The 20,952-nt window shown below is 38.3% G+C and overlaps 1 protein-coding gene across 2 annotated transcripts in view; it reads left to right on the top strand.

Annotated features, from left to right (window-relative positions):
* dpysl2b (dihydropyrimidinase like 2b) overlaps nt 1-17,944 on the top strand; it is a 29,211-nt gene extending 11,267 nt beyond the window's left edge. The window contains exons 2-14 of one of the 2 annotated variants that reach the window (XM_084401004.1): nt 1,033-1,121; nt 2,226-2,410; nt 4,530-4,694; nt 4,860-4,921; nt 6,001-6,081; nt 6,472-6,540; nt 6,651-6,771; nt 7,178-7,334; nt 9,666-9,807; nt 9,993-10,163; nt 12,667-12,846; nt 15,080-15,245; nt 15,519-17,944. In XM_084401004.1, the coding sequence (XP_084257130.1) occupies nt 1,033-1,121; nt 2,226-2,410; nt 4,530-4,694; nt 4,860-4,921; nt 6,001-6,081; nt 6,472-6,540; nt 6,651-6,771; nt 7,178-7,334; nt 9,666-9,807; nt 9,993-10,163; nt 12,667-12,846; nt 15,080-15,245; nt 15,519-15,610 (1,680 nt within the window). In that variant the 3' untranslated portion in view covers nt 15,611-17,944. The remainder of the gene's footprint in view (nt 1-1,032; nt 1,122-2,225; nt 2,411-4,529; nt 4,695-4,859; nt 4,922-6,000; nt 6,082-6,471; nt 6,541-6,650; nt 6,772-7,177; nt 7,335-9,665; nt 9,808-9,992; nt 10,164-12,666; nt 12,847-15,079; nt 15,246-15,518) is intronic. The other variant, XM_084401003.1, reaches the window with a different exon arrangement.
* The last annotated feature ends 3,008 nt before the right edge of the window (nt 17,945-20,952 follow it).

The raw sequence follows: 20,952 nt of genomic DNA, 5'->3' as shown, positions 1-20,952 counted from the left end.
CGTAAATAAGTAAAAATTCATTTTTGTTCACTTTCTTGTACTGTCTCATATTTTTCATTCACTGAAGCGTAAAAGACTGACCTAAAGTGCAAACCAATAGAATTCGAGTGCAGGCTGTGAAGGAGCATTTCATTGGTTTAGCTGCTGAACGAACACGCCCCCTTCACAGAATGAGTCAGTGTTTTTAGTCTGATCGAGACTGCTGAATGAACTGGGACATCTCGCTCGTAAACAAACTGAACAATTGAAACATTGAGAATGAGTTTCTGGTTGTAGTTCCTTCAGCTCTGTGTGGGACTCAGTCTTGTTCACTAAAAGGAGATAAATGTGATGAATTATGAATGTGTATAAATGCGTACCATACACAATTTTGATATAAACCTAACTGTAGTTTTGTAGACATGCATATTGTAATAAGACTTCTAGCATTTTTTAAGTCTAGAGTTTTTATCAAATTGGTTGAGTGAATTATTAATTGACTCACTCATAACACTCAAAAGACTTAACCAACCTACTAGTGTAACTATATAACCTGTTGAAAGGCCACTAAACGAATCAGTGAGTGAATAGGAACTAATCATTTTGGTGAATGGCTTCAAAGATTCGAATCACTGAGATTAATTAAAAATCCCCAGTACTGATTCAGTACACACTAGATTAGAAATAGCAGTTTCAGCTCAGTCTTCAGTGTGTAACAGAGCACATTGTAGCACAGTGACAGATACATGTTCCATGGTGAACATGTGTTTATAATTGTGAAGGCCACAGAATTGAGTGATGCTCCTTATAAAGAATGCGAGCGACACTATGCTGGTTCCTTATAAGCTCTGATTTACTGGCTCCTGTTAAATTTGTATTTTTGTAATATATTATGTTTTATACTCATCAGTCTTCCTGACTGATGTTGAGAGTATATTTTGCTTCTAACACCATCTTCACCTTGCAGCAATGTTCTTCAGTGCTGTGCCAAGGTGAATAGACCGTTTACACAATTCGATCGGATACTAAGGCGAATTTTATCTGTCTTTACAGAGTGACCGTCTCTTGATTAAAGGGGCTAAGATTGTGAATGATGATCAGTCGTTCTGTGCCGACATCTATATAGAGGATGGCCTGATCAAGTGAGTATGAGAGATTCTTAAATTAATATATAACAGATTGCTAATCAAATGAGAGGAAGACAGTCAGATAGATAGATAGATAGATAGATAGATAGATAGATAGATAGAGACATAGATAGATAGATAGATAGATAGATAGATAGATAGATAGATAGATAGATAGATAGATAGATAGATAGATAGATAGATAGATAGATAGATGGATGGATGGATGGATGGATGGATGGATGGATGGATGGATGGATGGATGGATGGATGGAGACAGACAGATAGATAGATGGAGACGGATAGATAGATAGATAGATAGATAGATAGATAGATAGATAGATAGATAGATAGATAGATAGATAGATAGATGGAGACAGAGCGATATATATAGATAGATAGAGAGAGAGAGAGAGAGAGAGAGATGGAGACAGATAGATCAGACAGACATACAGATAGATAGATAGATAGATAGATAGATAGATAGATAGATAGATAGATAGATAGATAGATAGATAGATAGATAGATAGATAGATAGATAGATAGATAGACGGAGACAGACAGACAGATTAAGATAGATAGATAGATAGATAGATAGATAGATAGATAGATAGATAGATAGATAGATAGATAGATAGATAGATAGATAGATAGATAGATAGATAGATGGAGACAGATAGATAGATAGATGGAGACGGATAGATAGATAGATAGATAGATAGATAGATAGATAGATAGATAGATAGACGGAGACAGACAGACAGATAGATAGATAGATAGATAGATAGATAGATAGATAGATAGATAGATAGATAGATAGATAGATAGATGGAGACAGACAGATAGATTGATAGATAGATGGAGACGGATAGATAGATAGATAGATAGATAGATAGATAGATAGATAGATAGATAGATAGATAGATAGATAGATAGATAGATCTGTCTCTCAGCAGTCTGAGGTTATGAGGTTAGTGTGTACAAAATGTGCCTTTATGTCACATGACACATAATGAGATAATGAAATAGCCCTTTCAATTTGGCTTTTGAAATTAAATTAAGATTCATCCAATTGTATAACTAGTATTGCATTTTTCATATCTCACTCTCACTCACAGGCAAATTGGAGAAAATCTGATAGTGCCCGGTGGGGTGAAAACCATCGATGCCCATGGGCGTATGGTGATGCCAGGTGGCATTGATGTGCACACACGCTTCCAGATGCCTGACAGGGGCATGACTTCTGCAGATGACTTCTACCAAGGCACCCGCGCTGCGCTGGCTGGAGGAACCACCATGATCAGTATGTGTCAAACTGGCCTCAGAATGCTGAGTTTTACGGAGAAACTGACTTGAGATCAGTCTGCATACTGTCTGCATAGTAACCATATAGAACATCATAGCAACCACTTAGCAATGCCTTTGCAACCACCTAGAAATGCCATAGCAACAAACAAGAAATGCCCCAACAACAACCCACAACCATTGTTGGGTTTGTTACTCAAAAACTTCATTTATTTCTCATTACTCTTTTTAAAAGTAATATTAATACTTATTTATACTCCATCCCCTTTGGTCGGTTGCAGGGCCTCAAGCCAACCCACGCCATCCCCCACCCCCGGCTCATTAACTATTTCCCCGCCATTGAAGGAAACAAGCTGTTTTATGAATGGTAACTAATATCATTCCAGTAATCATATTACTAATTCGTTTGTCACTGCAAAATGTAATGTTATTATTGTAACGTGTTACTAGTAAAACGTTACTAGATATAAACACTAATATCTATGGACCAGAAAATCTAAGCGACTTGGGCTAGTAAACAATGCCCTAAAGCAACCACCCTCAATGACCTAGCAACACTCTAGAAACCACCCACAACACTAAAGTAACCACTTAGCAACCACTTAGGCAACCACCCACAATACCACAGTAACCACAATACACCATACTGGAAACCACCCACAACACTTGAGCAAATGCATAGGAATGCCCTATCACTGCCCTGAAAGCCAACAACAATCCAAAAGCAACCACCCACAACCATCTAGCAACCACCAACATAACCATAGCAACACCCTGGCAATCACCCACAACACCTGAGCAAATGCATAGGAATGCCCTATCATTGCCCTGGAAGACACCAACAATCCAATAGCAAACACCTAGCAAACACATATTTATACTTTAGCAACCACCAACATAACCTTACCATAGCAACCAACTAGCAACACCCTGGTAACCACCCACAGCTTCTGAGCAAATGCATAGTAACACTTTTAGCACTACTCAAAACACCTTAGCAACCACTAATATCTATGGACCAGACAAACAGCGACTTGGGCTAGTAAACAATGCCCTAAAGCAACCACCCTCAATGACCTAGCAACACTCTAGAAACCACCCACAACACTAAAGTAACCACTTAGCAGCGCCCGGGCAACCACCCACAATACCACAGTAACCACAATACACCATACTGGAAACCACCCACAACACCTGACCAAATGCATAGGAATGCCCTATCATTGCCCTGGAAGCCACTAACATCCAATAGCAAACACCTAGCAACCACATATTAATACTTTAGCAACCACCAACATAACTTTACCATAGCAACACCCTGGTAACCACCCACAGCTCCTGAGCAAATGCATAGTAATGCTTTAAACACTACTCAAAACACCTAAGCAACTGCTTATATCTAGGGACAAGAATATTATAAGGCCCAATCCCATAGCAACCACCTACAACTGCCTAGCAATCACCCACAACCCCATAGCAACACCCTGGCAACCACCCATTACACCTGAGCAAATGTATAGTAATGCCTTATCACTGCCCTTGAAACCACCAACATAACCATAGCAACCACCTAGCAACACCCTGGCAACCACCCACAACCCCTGAGCAAATGCATAGTAATCCTTTAAACACTACTTATAACACCTTAGCAACTGCTAATATTCAGGGACCAGAAAATCGCAGAAACTTGGGCCAGTAAGCAACACCCTAGCAACCATGACAGTGCCATAGCAACCATCTAGTAATGCTCTAGCAAGCACCATTCACACTTTCTCCAATTTGCCTGTGGTTCCTATGGTCTTAATACAGATAACACAGTTAAGCTTTGGTTAGACTTGCCATCCAATAACTATGTTATACTTTTTTCATTAGTGTTATCAAAGCTGTGATGTTTGGCTGAGTCACTGTATCCTTTATGATGCAGCCATCATTTAGTGTGTGTCAGTATATGGCAGACCGGATGGAGACAGTGTGCTTAAAATAGTACAAGAGACTGTTTTCATGTCTCTGTTTGTCCTCATTTCAGCGCAGAGCGGCATTACTTAACTGATTGAAGTGCTTTTTAATCTGTAGGAGTCTCTTTAATATCTGCCTAACCACTGTGTGTTTGTGAACAGTCGATCATGTGGTGCCTGAACCCGGGACGAGTTTGATCTCAGCCTTCAATCAGTGGCGGGAATGGGCGGACAGCAAAGCGTGCTGCGACTATTCCCTTCACGTGGACATCACTGAATGGCACAAGGGTGTTCAAGAGGACATGGAGACGCTCGTCAAAGATCACGGTAAAGCACTGCCAGCATTCCCTTATGTGAACATCTGTATCTGCTGTACAAACCCACCAGAGTTAGCGTTTACTCCATCGGTCAGGAATTCTGCTGCCGCGCTGTTTCACCTAATGTCTCACCGACATTTCCCTCTGTAATTTCATATCCCGTCTTTGTGTGCAGGCATTAACTCTTTCCTCGTCTACCTGGCTTACAAAGACGTTTTCCAGCTCACTGATTCCCAGGTATGACTTCCTCCGTGAGTTGCACATTCTTACTTGTCTTGTAGGATCTCATGAAACCTGTCAAAAACACACCCGGGTCATATATAACCATGAAATCAAAAGAGAGAATTTAAAGACAAAGTTTTTTTTTTTTTGGACGAATAAGATATAGGAACATAAAGACAATGTTGCTAAATTGTCTAAAACCGTTTTGACAATGCAAAAACACCTTAATGGCCAAAAGACACAATGGTATTAGCATTGTTTTGGAAATATACTATGGTATCATGGTATTTTTTTTGAAGTACATTGGTTCATTTATTTACTTTTCTTAAACAATGACTTTTCTTTTCTGGATAAAAAGCCTGACTATGCATTAAAAATGTACATGTACCATGGTCAAACCATAGTATTTTTTGAAGCATATTTGTTTGTTCATTTATTAATTTCATTTATTTTTAAGTTTGCAGTTTAATGTGACCATGGTATTACTATTTCTATGGTTTTGGACATACCTTAAACTTACCATAAACCGTGGTATTTTATTTTAAAGTTCATTCATTCATTCAGTTTAATGTGACTTTTAGGTTTTGGGAAAATCCTGACTATACACTTACAAAAATACCATCGTATTACTAAGGTTTTGAATTACATTGGATTTTATTAGTTTATTTTGCTGTTTAATGTGACTTTTGCAGTTTAACCCTAACTATGCACTAGGTATTCCCATGATTTTGGACATGGACCATAGTAAAACCATGGTATTTTTTGAAGCATGTTGAAGCATGATGTGCCACAGATGCCATGATTTCTCTCAGGATTGATAAATCATGGAATTATGCACTTAAAATGTTTTTAAAAATTAAAAAAAGTCTTCCATCTGTTACCATCACAGTTTTAGGGGGTACAGTGCCAAGTTTCTTGGAGTTGGGTGTTTATGTTCTAATTCTCATTGAGTATATCTAAATAGAGTCCCTTGGCAATTTATAAACAAATGATGCTTGAATAGTCTGGCGGTGACCATTGCATTTGTTTTAAGCATGCTTCTGTCATATTTGGCATTCCTTCTTGAGTGAGGTCAAATGAGTGTTTCTGTGCAGATCTACGAAGTGTTGAGTGTAATTCGGGACCTCGGGGCCATCGCTCAGGTCCATGCTGAGAACGGAGACATCATAGCCGAGGTGAGATCTTCAGAGAGTCCAGCACTGAGCTCCATTACTCAGAGTTAATATCAACAATAAACTGTTTTTAGATGTTAAATCAAAACATATGTTCCACATTGAACACTCAGACTTTATATTGGCGAGCAAACCCAAAGGAAATATTCCTACATGAGGTCGATATAATTAATTGCAGATGACTTTTGGCTCAGGGTTGTGTGTATTTATCATTATGAAGATAAGCAATCTCTTTGTAATGAGGACAAAGTTTGGTTGTGGAGATAAAATGTATTGTTTTTAATGTATACAGTATATATTGAGGCTATGACATGATTATTTAAAGATTCGGTGATCTCATGCTACTCTTATCTCCCCATCCCGCTCTCTTTCTTTCTTTCATTCTTTCAACAGGAGCAGCGCAGGATTTTTGAGTTGGGGATCACTGGACCAGAGGGACATGTCCTCAGTCGTCCAGAGGAGGTGAATGGCAGTGAATACTGGGAACAGATATTTTCCATTTTCTCATCAGAAGGAAACATAGTTTCGTAGAAGAAAACCTTTGTATTGAATTGGTTTTATGGATCATTTAGGTGGAGGCGGAAGCAGTCAACCGCTCTGTAACAGTGGCCAATCAGACCAACTGCCCTCTTTACGTCACCAAGGTGATGAGCAAAAGTGCTGCTGATGTCATCGCCCAGGCCAGGAAAAAAGGTGTGATGCAAAATAATATATCGCAATATAAAACTAAATATGGCGACTCTAGGATTGGTCTGCCTTTGATTTAATCAAGTTATTAACTGACCCATTCTGAAACATTCAAGGTTGAATTACCAAAATGGAAGAACATTCTGAGGTGGTTTGATCTAATCCCACTCTGTCCGCGCCATTAAAATGAGGTATTATTAGACTGGACAAGCAAGGCAGGTTTTATGAGCAGGGATGCACTGCAGTAGTGCAAGAAAAAAAAAAAAAAAAAGAAATCAGCATGCTATGACTCAGCTGTTCTTGGCTGGACCGCAAGAAATGACATCATAGTGGTTAGGCTCCAGAAGTAGGCAAGGGAATTAGAGTGAAATTATATATGCTGTTCCTAATTCAGTATCTTTGAACCATTTAGGCACCGTAGTCTATGGAGAGCCAATCACAGCAAGTCTTGGCACGGACGGCTCACACTATTGGAGCAAGAACTGGGCCAAGGCCGCCGCGTACGTCACGTCCCCACCCTTGAGTCCAGATCCCACCACGCCGGACTATCTCAACTCGCTGCTGTCATGGTAAGATCACTTAATGTCTGTTCATTTTTAGGATGTATTTATGATTTGATTTGTTTTGGTTGTGAAGCCCTAAGTGTATCTTGAGAAATTAACTTAATTTATGGGGTCTGAGAGCGGTTCATAAAACTGTGGCTAATGTGTGTAAGTTCCAAATTAAGCGAACTGAACTCAGACCAAACCAGAAAGTGGCCTGAGTACAGTTCAGTTTAAGTCTGCCGTGTGGTTTACTCTTAATGCTGCATCAAATTTAAGAAATAATAATAAAATTCTTACATTATTATAATTATCATGGTAACACTTTGCAATGAGGTTCATTAGCTAACATTAGTTAACTACCTTAGTTAACATGAACTAAGAATGAACAATACTTCAGCATTTATTAATCTTAGTTACTATTAATTTTAACATTTACTAATACGTTAAAATCAAATGTTGTATTTGTTAACATTAGTTAATGCGCTGTGAACTAACACGAACAAACAATGAACAGCTGTATTTTTATTAACTAACATTAACAAAGATTAACAAATACAGTAACAAATGTATTGCTCATTGTTAGTTAATACATTAACTAATGTTAAATAATGAACCTTATTGTAAAGTGTTACCATTATCATTATTATTATTTTGAATTATTAAATTGAATAATTAAGTTAATATTCAAAGTGATTATAAAAGGACACAATTTAACATTTATCATTTTAAATATTTATTAAAATAATAATAACAATCAGCATTAACATTTACATTTATTCATTTAACAGACGCTTTTATCCAAAGCGACTTACAAATGAAAACAATAGAAGCAGTTAAACTAACAATAGGACAACAATATGCAAGTGCTATGACCCTTCCCAGTTTAATCTAACGCAGTACATGCATTTTATTTTTATTTTTGTATAAATAGATATAGAATAGAAGAGAAAGTGTTAGTATTAATGGATCAAGTGCTGCCGAAAAAGATGTGTCTTCAGCCGTTTCTTGAAAATGGCTATGGACTCAGCAGCTCTGGTTGAGTTAGGCAGATCATTCCACCAGCAGGGAACAGTCAAGGAAAAGGTCCTGGAAAGAGATGTTGTGCCTCTTGGCACAAAATGGCACCACAAGACGATGTTTACTTGTTCCAAGTTTCTGGATGGCACGTAGGTCTGAAGAAATGAGTTAAGGTTCATAAAAAAAAATAAAAAAAAAATGTAATTACCGAGGCGTTCCCAGGCCAGCCGGGAGACATAATCCCCCCAGCGTGTCCTAGGTCTTCCTCGAGGTCTCTTCCCGGTGGGACGTGCCTGGAACACCTCCCCGGGAAGGCGTCCAGGAGGGATCCGGAACAGATGCCCGAGTGACCGAGCTCCTCACCCTATCTCTAAGGGAGCGCCCAGCCACCCTGCAGAGAAAGCTCATTTCTGCCACCTGTATCCGAGATCTTGTCCTTTCGGTCATGACCCACAGCTCATGATGACCGTATGTGAGAGTAGGAACGTAGATCGACCGGTAAACCTGTCGATCTTCCGTTCAATCCTTCCCTCACTCGTGAACAAGACCCCAAGATACTTGAACTCCTCCACTTGAGGCAGGAACTCTGCACCAAGGGTGAGCAAGCCACCCTTTTCCGACTGAGAACAATTATTCATATCAACAGAAAAATATACCTGGATAACCTGGCTTCTCTTGAGACTCCCCTGCATCAGAGCATAGTAATGATGATATGCTAAAGCCCGTCGGCACGCTGACGTGTTTGGTTTACAAGGTAGCTTGTGACGTCAGAAACACTGGCGATTCCAAACCGCGTTTTTGAGATTTTAGATCACTGCAGTATTAAGGAGCAAATACTCTTGTGTGGACTTATGAATTTTCACATGGTTTGTCTTAAAGAGTCATGAAACCCCCCTCTTTCAGCTCAAGTCTTCCTCACAAAACTCAGTCTCATGAATAATTATCATCAAAGTAATATAGTGCACTGCCAGTTACAACCTGTGACGTGGACTCAATGTACATTTTAAACCCGGAAGATGAAAATAGCGTAACAAAAAGAGATTAAATCTATTTAATCTAACTAAAACTGAAATCTAATTAAATCTAACAGATGCTAACATTGTCTTCAATGATGTTCAACACACATACCTCTGTTAAAATCTCAAAAAGTTTGTTTAGGGTTTCATGACCCTTTAAAGCATATTAAAAACACCACATAGACATATAAACAACCTTAAAAACTTCACCACAGGGGGTCTTTAAAGACGCTCTCAAGCGGGAAAATGGGTTTGCTTAGTATATAAATGTAACTGTTTGACCCATTTGTTTTGTCCTAACATTATATGTGTTTTCTTATAGTGGGGATCTGCAGGTAACAGGAAGTGCTCACTGCACCTTTAACACCGCCCAGAGAGCTGTGGGTAAAGACGACTTCACCCTCATCCCTGAAGGAACCAATGGCACTGAGGAAAGGATGTCCATCATCTGGGACAAATGTGTGGTGAGACAGAAATACTAGTCTGCAAACAGTAAGGAGTTACAAGTTTCCACAGTGCAGCATCTACTCTTCCTTCCATCATATAAACAAAATCAGTCTAAATAGTCCGAGCTGAACAGACAAGCACACTCAAGTGGACACAAACACAAACAAGACAAATCTCTCCCTGTGGTCCCTGTCATTCGTAGGTAACTGGAAAAATGGATGAAAATCAGTTTGTGGCCGTCACCAGCACCAACGCCGCTAAAATCTTCAACTTGTACCCACGTAAGGGCCGCATTGCCGTGGGCTCAGATGCTGATCTGGTTCTGTGGGAGCCTGATGTTACAAAGATCATCTCAGCGAAGAGCCACAATCTGGTGAGTTCTGCTGTCAGCAATGTCATGTGTGTTTAAAACCAACGTGAAATACAAAGTTCGGTCATGAAACTCTAGATGGTGCAGGCTGATAGGTCCTTAACTCAATTTGCTTGCAATCACATCATTATCTATAGGGCACAGATGATTGGTTCCTGCCGCATCAGTAGCCAATGAGCTCACTGCTCAACCTTCAAATATTTGGTCAGCATTTGCTGTAGCAGTTGCAGCGTGCTTTCAGAAACCCTCCACCTTCCCCAGCTCCACCTGTATAAATCTGCTACGGGGAATTCATCTATGCTATACTGTACAGCAGCAGCATGTCTAACAGCAGTGTGTCGTGAATGACAGTAGCAAGTCCTGTATTTGCTCTGCAGCAGCAGCAATAACAGCAGTAGCAGATCTATTCCGCCAAGACCAAACAGAAAAACATTGTCATATCCATTTTCATGTCATACACTCAGAAAGTTTTAGACATCAAAATAGACCCTATTTACTTTCCTAACACATGTTCCTGGTCTTACTGTGACTCATTAATGCACATTACTGATTGATTGTGTTTATGTGATTTGACTTGTATTCATGCCATCAAATTTATGTCCCTCAGTATAGTTAACCAGTGAGCAAAGTTGTGTTTTTAAGGACGTGGTTTGCAGTCCTGACCATAGAACATTGGTTGTGCTGACCAAATGTTGGGCGTGGGCATGTTACTCATGCGAGTGATGTCATTCGGAGCTCTGCCTGGGTAATTGATGTCTCCCTCCTGGTTTGGAGGCGTAACACTGTGCAGGATGCCATGTCTTCTATTTGTGTTCATGAGCTTAAAACACATTGGCCTTAGAGGGTTGTGTTCTTTTGTCTAGTGGATTTTATATTTAACAATATATCTAAACATCCTAAAATAAATAATTTAAATATATTATATTTATATACATTATACATTATAGGTATAATTAATAATAACATTAATAATATATTAATACATTTAAATTTGTATATATTTATTTTATATTATTAATAAATGAGCAATATGTAATTTAATATATAATATTTAATAATATAAAATATACTTGTTTTAGAAAAATAAAATAATCTATAATTTTCTTGTTTTAAGCCTAAACCTCACTCAATATTTAAAGAATTATTTCCCAATGGCGAAAACAGAAAAATAATAGTAATAAATTAAATTTAATATATATATATATATATATATATATATATTACATGGCTTGGTTGAATTCCAGTGTAGAATGCGGTCTGTTATTTCTTGATAACACACCATTACCATGAAAAACAGAGCGTTGCTATGGACGCGGAACGGACTATTTTCTTTAGCGGAAGCAATACAATCGTTTTTAAATCAATAAACTCCTTTTTAAATCAATATTATGTGTCAAATTATTTATTTATTTTGTAGGTAGCCATGTAATAAGCGGGATAATGTATAGCGAGGCGGTTGTTATAGCGAATGACAACCCCTTCAGGCTGATTTAAGACCTCCCGTTCAGCCTGTCGGGGTTGTTATTCGCTATAACAACCGCCTCGCTATACATTATCCCTTACATATATATATATATATATATATATATATATATGCTAAAAATACGCTACCATTTAAAAGTTTGGGGTCAGTAGACTTTTATTCAGAAAGGACGTGTCAAATGGAATAAAAGTAAAGCTTTTTTTACAGTGTTACAAATGTTTTGAACTTTCTATTCATCCCAAAGAATCTTGAACATTTTAAAATAAACACAGCCTTGGTGAGCATTAGAGACTTCTTTAAGTTCTTAAAACTTTTAAAATCTTACAGACTCCAAACTTTTGAATGGTGGTGACCGCTTAATATTTACACAGTTTTGCCTCTCAGGGACAGTGCTGAAAAACAAGACAAAAGTCCTGAGTGTGTGTGTGTATTCAGGACTGTAGGCAACCGCTTGGTGTTTGAGCATGTGTGCGTGTTGATTATCAGATTCACTGAATAACCTCATGCTGTTTTTAGGTCTTGTGGGATGTTCTGTATTGCTTTTAGCAAAGCGCCAGTAGCCTTCAGAAGGGTGTTCACACGTGCCAGCACACACACACACACACACACACACCCTGTAAACTTTAATATACAGTACTTCCTCCCTCATTCACTCCCTCCCATTTCCACAATTTTTCTTTGTCCTGTATTTCTACAACCATTCTAAACAGGTGGGCTGCAAATATGGTCTGTTCTGACATCTTGTCCTCAACATATTGTTAAATAGCTTTCTGAAAGGATCAATAATGATTTCCAACATGGGATATCATCATCACCTCCATTTTCACCGGAATATCATGCTTCAGTATGTGGAAGGAATTTTAGAGCAATGCAAAATAACTATCTCTCAAGGAGAGCAGAGTTTGTGCAAATGACGTCGGGAATGTCTGCAAATCATCAGTATGGTTTTGTGTTGTGTACTGATCCTGATCCCGAAACTGAGTTTCAACATGCAGTGTCATGCCGTTGCTTCTTGTTTTCCAGGCAGTGGAGTACAACATCTTCGAGGGTACCGAGGTGCGCGGGGTGCCCCTGGTGGTCATCAGCCAGGGAAAGATCGTACTGGAGGACGGAAATCTCCACACCACAGAGGGATCTGGACGCTATGTGAGCCGTAAGCCTTTCCCTGACTATGTCTACAAGAGGATAAAGGCTCGCAGCAGGGTGAGTTATAGATCAACGTTTTTTTTAATCAGGTTTTCTAATCTGAAATCTATAGATACACAATCTGCCGCTGACCATATTATTCATTATCATACCGGTTTATTATTATTATTACTTGTTATTAATTGTATATAATTATTATAATTATTCATTGTGTGTGTGTGTGTGTGTATATATATTTTTTTTATTATTATAGGATTATTTTAAATATTACAATATCATTTTGATAGAATATTATACCATATCAAATATTCTAGCATTGGTGTTTTCAACATTGATAATAATGAAAATGTTTCTTGAGCAGCAGGTGTTTAAATTGTAATAATATTTCACAATATGAATGGTTTACTGTCTTTTTGATCAATTAAATACACCCTTGGTTATCATAAAAGACTTGTTTGTAAAACATAAAAAATGTTGTAATTATTTCAAAGTTTTGACCCGCAGTGGGTGTATATACTGAATGGCATATACAGTATACGTGTATACACTCACCTAAAGGATTATTAGGAACACCTGTTCAATTTCTCATTAATGCAATTATCTAATCAACCAATCACATGGCAGTTGCTTCAATGCATTTAGGGGTGTGGTCCTGGTCAAGACAATCTCCTGAACTCCAAACTGAATGTCAGAATGGGAAAGAAAGGTGATTTAAGCAATTTTGAGCGTGGCATGGTTGTTGGTGCCAGACGGGCCGGTCTGAGTATTTCACAATCTGCTCAGTTACTGGGATTTTCACGCACAACCATTTCTAGGGTTTACAAAGAATGGTGTGAAAAGGGAAAAACATCCAGTATGCGGCAGTCCTGTGGGCGAAAATGCCTTGTTGATGCTAGAGGTCAGAGGAGAATGGGCCGACTGATTCAAGCTGATAGAAGAGCAACTTTGACTGAAATAACCACTTGTTACAACCGAGGTATGCAGCAAAGCATTTGTGAAGCCACAACATGCACAACCTTGAGGCGGATGGGCTACAACAGCAGAAGACCCCACCGGGTATCACTCATCTCCACTACAAATAGGAAAAAGAGGCTACAATTTGCACGAGCTCACCAAAATTGGACAGTTGAAGACTGGAAAAATGTTGCCTGGTCTGATGAGTCTCGATTTCTGTTGAGACATTCAGATGGTAGAGTCAGAATTTGGCGTAAACAGAATGAGAACATTGATCCATCATGCCTTGTTACCACTGTGCAGGCTGGTGGTGGTGGTGTAATGGTGTGGGGGATGTTTTCTTGGCACACTTTAGGCCCCTTAATGCCAATTGGGCATCGTTTAAATGCCACGGCCTACCTGAGCATTGTTTCTGACCATGTCCATCCCTTTATGACCACCATGTACCCATCCTCTGATGGCTACTTCCAGTAGGATAATGCACCATGTCACAAAGCTCGAATCATTTCAAATTGGTTTCTCGAACATGACAATGAGTTCACTGTACTAAAATGACCCCCACAGTCCCCAGATCTCAACCCAATAGAGCATCTTTGGGATGTGGTGGAACGGGAGCTTCGTGCCCTGGATGTGCATCCCACAAATCTCCATCAACTGCAAGATGCTATCCTATCAATATGGGCCAACATTTCTAAAGAATGCTTTCAGCACCTTGTTGAATCAATGCCACGTAGAATTAAGGCAGTTCTGAAGGCGAAAGGGGGTCAAACACAGTATTAGTATGGTGTTCTTAACAATCCTTTAGGTGAGTGTAGTGCATCTATGCATTATGCATTTATTTAAAAGGAATATTGTGAAATATTTGTACAATTTAAAATGACTGATTTCTATTTTAATATATTTTAAAATGTAATTTATTCCTGTGATGCAAAGCTGAATTTTGAGATTTGAATCCGTGGCGGAAGGAAGTAGTTCTGCACAAAAGAGGGTTTTTGAAGACACTCCGTTGTTGTTTCTTAATTATTTACTCATTTGTGCCGTCAAACTGTTGTATAAACACAATATCACACTCGTAACCGTACATATATGGCATATATCAGCACGCAGTGATTACCTACATCCGAATCACTGCTGTGCTGATATACAGTCATATCGCACTGCTACTCATGTGATATTGCTCATATATGCTTATTCTGTTATAAATATACTTATTCGTGAATTAGTATGTTTTGCCTTTTAATATAAATGTCACTTAATGCTTTTTAAAGGTTAAAGGTTTTCTAAATGTTTTAGGTTATCAGTTTTACTGATATTATCATGCACCATTGTTTCTTAGCTTGCTGAACTGAGGGGCGTCCCACGGGGTCTCTACGACGGGCCGGTCTGTGAAGTCTCAGTGACGCCCAAAGCTGTGACCCCCGCTTCCTCTGCCAAGACCTCTCCTGCCAAGCAGCCCGCTCAACCGGTCCGCAACCTGCACCAGTCTGGCTTCAGTCTCTCTGGTGAGCATCGCAAGGAAATCAATTAGAAATCAATTGAGATGCATGACATATCAGTACCTAAATTCACTTGTAGTATTTTATTTTAAGTTTTATTATTTTACTTTATTTTATTTGTCAGCTCATCTGTACCAGCCGGATTTTTAATATTAGCGAGATACTTGTTGTTTTATATAATTGACTTAAATGTATTATCCACTTTTTCACAGGAAGAGTGTCATCATGTAAAAAATATATGCATCATAAGGTGATTTTCTTTCGATTTATCCGTTTCAGGCGCTCAGGTTGACGACAACATCCCCCGCCGCAACACCCAGCGCATCGTTGCGCCCCCTGGTGGCAGGGCCAACATCACCAGCCTGGGCTAGACCCCTGTCCTCCAGCCTACAGGAGAACAGTGGGTTGGGGGAGGGGTGTCTATAAACGGAGGGGTTTGCTGAAACCACCGTGTCAAATCAAGAACCGAACCCTCCACAGGGCCTATGATTCTTCACTCCCTACTCTCCCAACCCCCGAGCTCTCGCCCTTTTCCCTTGTTTTTCTTTTCCCAACCCTACACCACTTCCTAAAGAAGAAAAAAGTATTTGCCTCATGTGAAGAAAGGAAAAATGTAACATCCACATTTGAGCACTTCTGATTGTATGATTTTTATACTGTACTTTCTACCCACCATGAGTCATGTTATTATTTTTGTATTTAACTTTATTTGCTTTTTTGAAATCGGAGGGATCAAGTGTGTGTACTAGAGAAGCTGTTTATCATTGTTACTTATTAACAAGGCAAGGGTTAGAGTACTGGGTTTCTTGTGTCATTGTTTGTGGCAAAAAGTCTATTAGGACTTTTATTACATTAGGAATGTCTATATTTTTAGGCTTTTTTTATTACGTTTTTTTTTTTTTTTTTTTACTCAAACAATCAGTTTACATCAATGAACCCCTGACCCTATTCCGGCCCTTTCCGTGGCATTCAATGCGATAATTTCTGTAACAGTCAATAAAAGAAAGCTTTTCCAGTGGTTGCTAATTAAAAACCATGTTTTGTTTCACAACCAGAGATATTTAATTAACAATGTTAATGTTATTGAAGAAGAAACCGCATGTAAAAACAAGCAGCTTAGCAACGTTAGAGAAAATAAGAGAGGACCACAAGTGATTCTAGCTGGAAATGTTCCTTGGTTTGTCCTCATTCCAAAAGAAACGTGATCTTTTTTTTTTTTTCTTTTTTTTTTTTGCTCAAGCTGCTTTAATTCTTAAAGGTTAAGAATAGGGGAAAGTCCAGGTTGTTTTTGGCCGTGAAGAAATAGAGGGCTGTTTCTGTGAGGATTATTGAGAATTTAGCATGTGTTAGCTAAAGGTGTTAGGGTTAAGGCTGTTACATCTCTTATAAAGAACAAAGTGGATGTGGCGCTGTGAAATTAGTAACAATTTCCTAATGCACTAGAGCCTAAAGTATACTAAAGTATATATTTTTGACATGCGTACAGCCGGACAAGTAGCGAGTGTGCGCGAATATACATGTGCATTAGGGCCAGTTCACACAGAATGCGTTTTTGCTTTGAAAAACGCAAGACGCGGGCAGTTGAATGGTAAAAAAAAGCAAGATCTCAAGACTTAAAAAAAAAAAAGTTGATCTTCTTTTAGCCTCTTTTAGCGGTGTGATTTTTAAAAAAACGCAGCGTCGCGTCCATCTAGCGCTTGTTTACATAGAAAAACTAAGAAAAAGTAGCGCAGTGGAATGGAAAAACGCGTTCTGTGTGAACGGCCGCTTAGAATGTTTCATCCTTGTCCTGTGTCTGCGAGCTATTTCTCATCGAAGTTATGACCGTAAATGTTATTTAAAAAGTATTTTTTTACTAGTTTAAAGTAGTCACGGGAATCTCTTAATCTCTCACACGCTTAATCCTCACGTTTCTTTTCCCGCTGAAACAACGACGAGGTGACACCTTGTGGACAAATTAATCATCTTTTTTTAATCTTTTTTTTTAATCAAAACCCATGTGCTAGCTGAGCTTATAGAGTAGGCCTACACTAGTTTACAAAAATCAGGCTGCTCGCGTACTATGCTGCTGACATTTACCTTATGCGTAAAAACCGAAGTATACTTTTGGCTTGAGGGCCAGAAAAACCCAGAAGGATGTTTCTGTAGGTTTGGTTGCTGCGCAGTACGAATAAGCCTTGTGAGTCGTTAGATTTTACGATATTGAGTGGTTATGCCGCAAATTTCTATATCAACAAATGTGATATCGCAGACCTTACGCTAATGTGTCTTTTTTGTATCTTTAACTCCAAGCTGTGCCGGAGATGGACGTATAACGCTGAGTATTGCTGCAAGAGCTTGTTTGTGTTTTTTGTTTGAAACAACTGAAAGGCTGTTAAATGTAAAATAGCCGGTTAACCGATACAAAGGTGCCAGATTTTTCTCTTAATTCTTAAATGTAAAATAGCCGGTTAAAAGATACAAAGGTGCCATATTTGTTCTCTTAACTCGTCATGGTGCTTTTGAAAGGCTTTTCTGAGTATGAGTTGTCAGCGCCATTCTTAATGTCGACATCCATTTTTAGCACAGTAGTAAAATGCTACATATACTGTCATAATATCATAAAAATAAAACCGAGTAAGTTAAAGGTGATTTTCATTAGCTGTGTTCAACATGGCAACATGGCAGCTCCATGTTTTAGTGTTGTTTTTTTTTTATTTTTATTTTTTATTTTTATATCAAAGAATGAAAGAGATTTTCTGTTAATCTGTTTGTTTTTCATCCAAGTTGGTCTGAAAACATGAAAAACATGCCCTAAAATCACAAAGGGCAATGCACTGAGCAGCTAGCTCGCTAGGTTAGCTGATATAGCCTTTAGTGCGTTATCAGTTTTCTTTTCCTGTGTTTAACATTTCCTATTGAAACATGAAGTTTGGCTAAACACATGGAAAGATCATGTTTTTATTTTATTTTAAATGGCTTTTGGGTACACAGCCATTATGATTTGGTATTTGCTAATGCTAGTCGGTTGCGTGTGGCATTGTGGGAGGGACATTCTCATTCTAGAGTGCATTTGATTGGACACAAATGTGTTGTACAAGATGAGTCATCAATATTTCTGGTTCATTTTTTCCTGAAGAGAAAGACTGTACATTTTAAATGTTTATTTGCTAACATATGAGTACATTAGACAATAATAGACATTCATTTAATGCCACAAAACGGTCATTTTAATTTTATGGGGTTTTAAACCGTAACGATAATCCACGTTTTGTAGATGGCGCTAAACCTAATGTTCAGCCCAGACGAAGGAGGCATAGTATAAAAGTAAAACACAGTTATAAAAGGCTTTAACTGGTTTTAATGTGCCTTCCTTAAATCTTGACATCTGATGGCGGAACCTTTCTTGTATAATCTGTTTTTCATTTACTAAACCTGTCCTCCAGCTGTTTTCTTTTCCCTCATGCACATCAGCAAAATCTTGGCCTGTATCATCATTCTCCATTGCTTGCCTTTTCCTCTATGACTCAACACACTCAACACAGAGAAACACACACAGTCTCCAGTTCATTCCAGCACTGGCAAGGTCTAACCTTGCATATTCACTGCTGCTTAGTTGTTGTATGCTTAGTGTGTACTCAAAGACACACAATTGTTTGTTCCAAAGTGAGGAAACTACGGAGCCCCTAAAGGGACATGGGGAGGAAAAATATTTGCAATGCATCTGCATTCATTTTTGCAAAACTTTTGTTCTTCAGAGAAAACTTAGTAATATTAATAATATGAAGTAGGGACGTATGGGAAAACTACGAGGGAAAACTGTATTTCAATGTTTGAGTTCTCTCTCAAATATTTTGCGTTCCCCCAAGAAAATTTGCGTTCACACACAAAACGTTTCTAGGGGAACACAATAGCCTACTTTTGAGAAAATGCAAAAGTTGTTCCAGTGGACGCAAATTTTCTATGGGAATACAATACTTTTTTATGAAACAACACAAACGTTTTCTTTTATATATATATATATATTAATAATTATTCCTCCGATATCCCCCTTAGGGGTTCCATAGGAAACTTAAAAAAAATCGTTTTCCAGTAAATATGTCAAAAATATGTAATAAAAAAAATTACATTCAAAATACAAGTCTTCATATCTTATGCAGTTTTGCATCCAATGTAAATTTGTCTTGTTTTAACAATGCTAATCTTTTCACTAGGAAGCACGACACAAATACAGATTAAGAAAATGACGTTTTTGTTCCAGTTCTCCAAGTTATCAGGACATTATGCTCTCCTCACTAAAATGTACATTTTGACTCGTTTTAAATTTGAATAATGTTTTTATGGTTTGTTACGCAAATCGAACGTTCATTAAGCGAAACCGCTGCGGGAGGGAAAAAACAGCGTTACTATAGCATCGCGAGACTGTCTATGTGCGCGCTTTCTGTTGGAATGAATGTGCATCTCAAATAGAGGGTGACGCGAGGTTATAATGATTCATTCTGTTCGCATGGACTGATGTATTAATGATGGCGGTGAGAGGGGTCACTGACCTCATAAATTATATCTGCTTGTTATCACCTCATGACTGTTATTATTGTTTTCGCTCTTCCTGTTTCTTGTTCGTTTCTTGCTGACCTCATTGCCTTTCTACTGTTACTATGACGACTCTTTTTTATTTGTGATGGCAACACATTACACATCGGAAGCATATGCCCTAGCAACCCTTCTGGGCTTGGTGCTATTAAAACAACATCGAATGGCTGGATCATTTCAACTACGTTGTGATTACAGTGCAGCACAAACCATATATGTACAGTAGTACCCATCTTTCCAAAAGACAAGCTGGACAGAATCTGTTTTAAATGCCTTTCTTGGTGGCACGTTTTTCTCTGAACTGTGGATTGATAGTTTGAGAGACAGCAAAAAAAAAAAATTCTTATTTGGTGTTTTTGTCTTGTTAAACATCTGTAAAACAAGAGCAAAAATACTGAGAAGAAAAACGGAGTTAGGCTAAAGTTATAAGGGAGTGTTGAATTATTTTCTTTCGTTTTTAACCTGAACAATTTTATGTGTATGGTTTACCAGTGAGATAAGAAAATAAACTCAATTTCTTTTCTTTTTTTCCCCACAATCTTGCTTCTCAATTAAACGTTATGGTTAGTTTAATTAATAATGATTATTAAAAACTAAAACAAACAAAAAAACAAGACAAACATATTAAGCTAATTCTTTGTTTTTATTATTATTTAAGCTGGTGCGGAAATATGGCATAAATTGAGAACAGAATTGTCCTATGTGAGTTTTCCAAATCTTTTCCTTGAGACATATGAGCATATGCAAGAGTTCAAATAAAACATGCCATAAGCATTTCCTCTGATCCCAGAGCAGCTGTCGGCACTAACACACACACACACACACACACACACACACACACACACACACACACACACACACACACACACACACACACACTTTGCTATGTATCCTTGAATGTTCTTCTATGCGTGGTATGTAATCTATGTAAAATGCAGATGGGAACTGAAAGATGGTTCAGTCTGAGGTTGCCAATGATTTCTAGTCCCGCCCCTCTCTTTCCCCATTAACCCCAGTCCAGAAGTGAACCTGTTGTGTGCTGGTGTTTATACTGTTGGCTGTGCTGTTTGAGGATGTTCGCTTGCGCTGAAAAGTGTCTAATCCCTTGGATAGTGATGTTACAAAAATGGAAAATTAATAA

The sequence above is a fragment of the Rutilus rutilus genome, assembly GCF_951802725.1.
Source record: "Rutilus rutilus genome assembly, chromosome: 25".
Classification (NCBI taxonomy): Eukaryota; Metazoa; Chordata; class Actinopteri; order Cypriniformes; family Leuciscidae; genus Rutilus; species Rutilus rutilus.
Note: the sequence above shows the minus strand (reverse complement) of the source record. Positions and strands in the feature narration are given on the sequence as shown.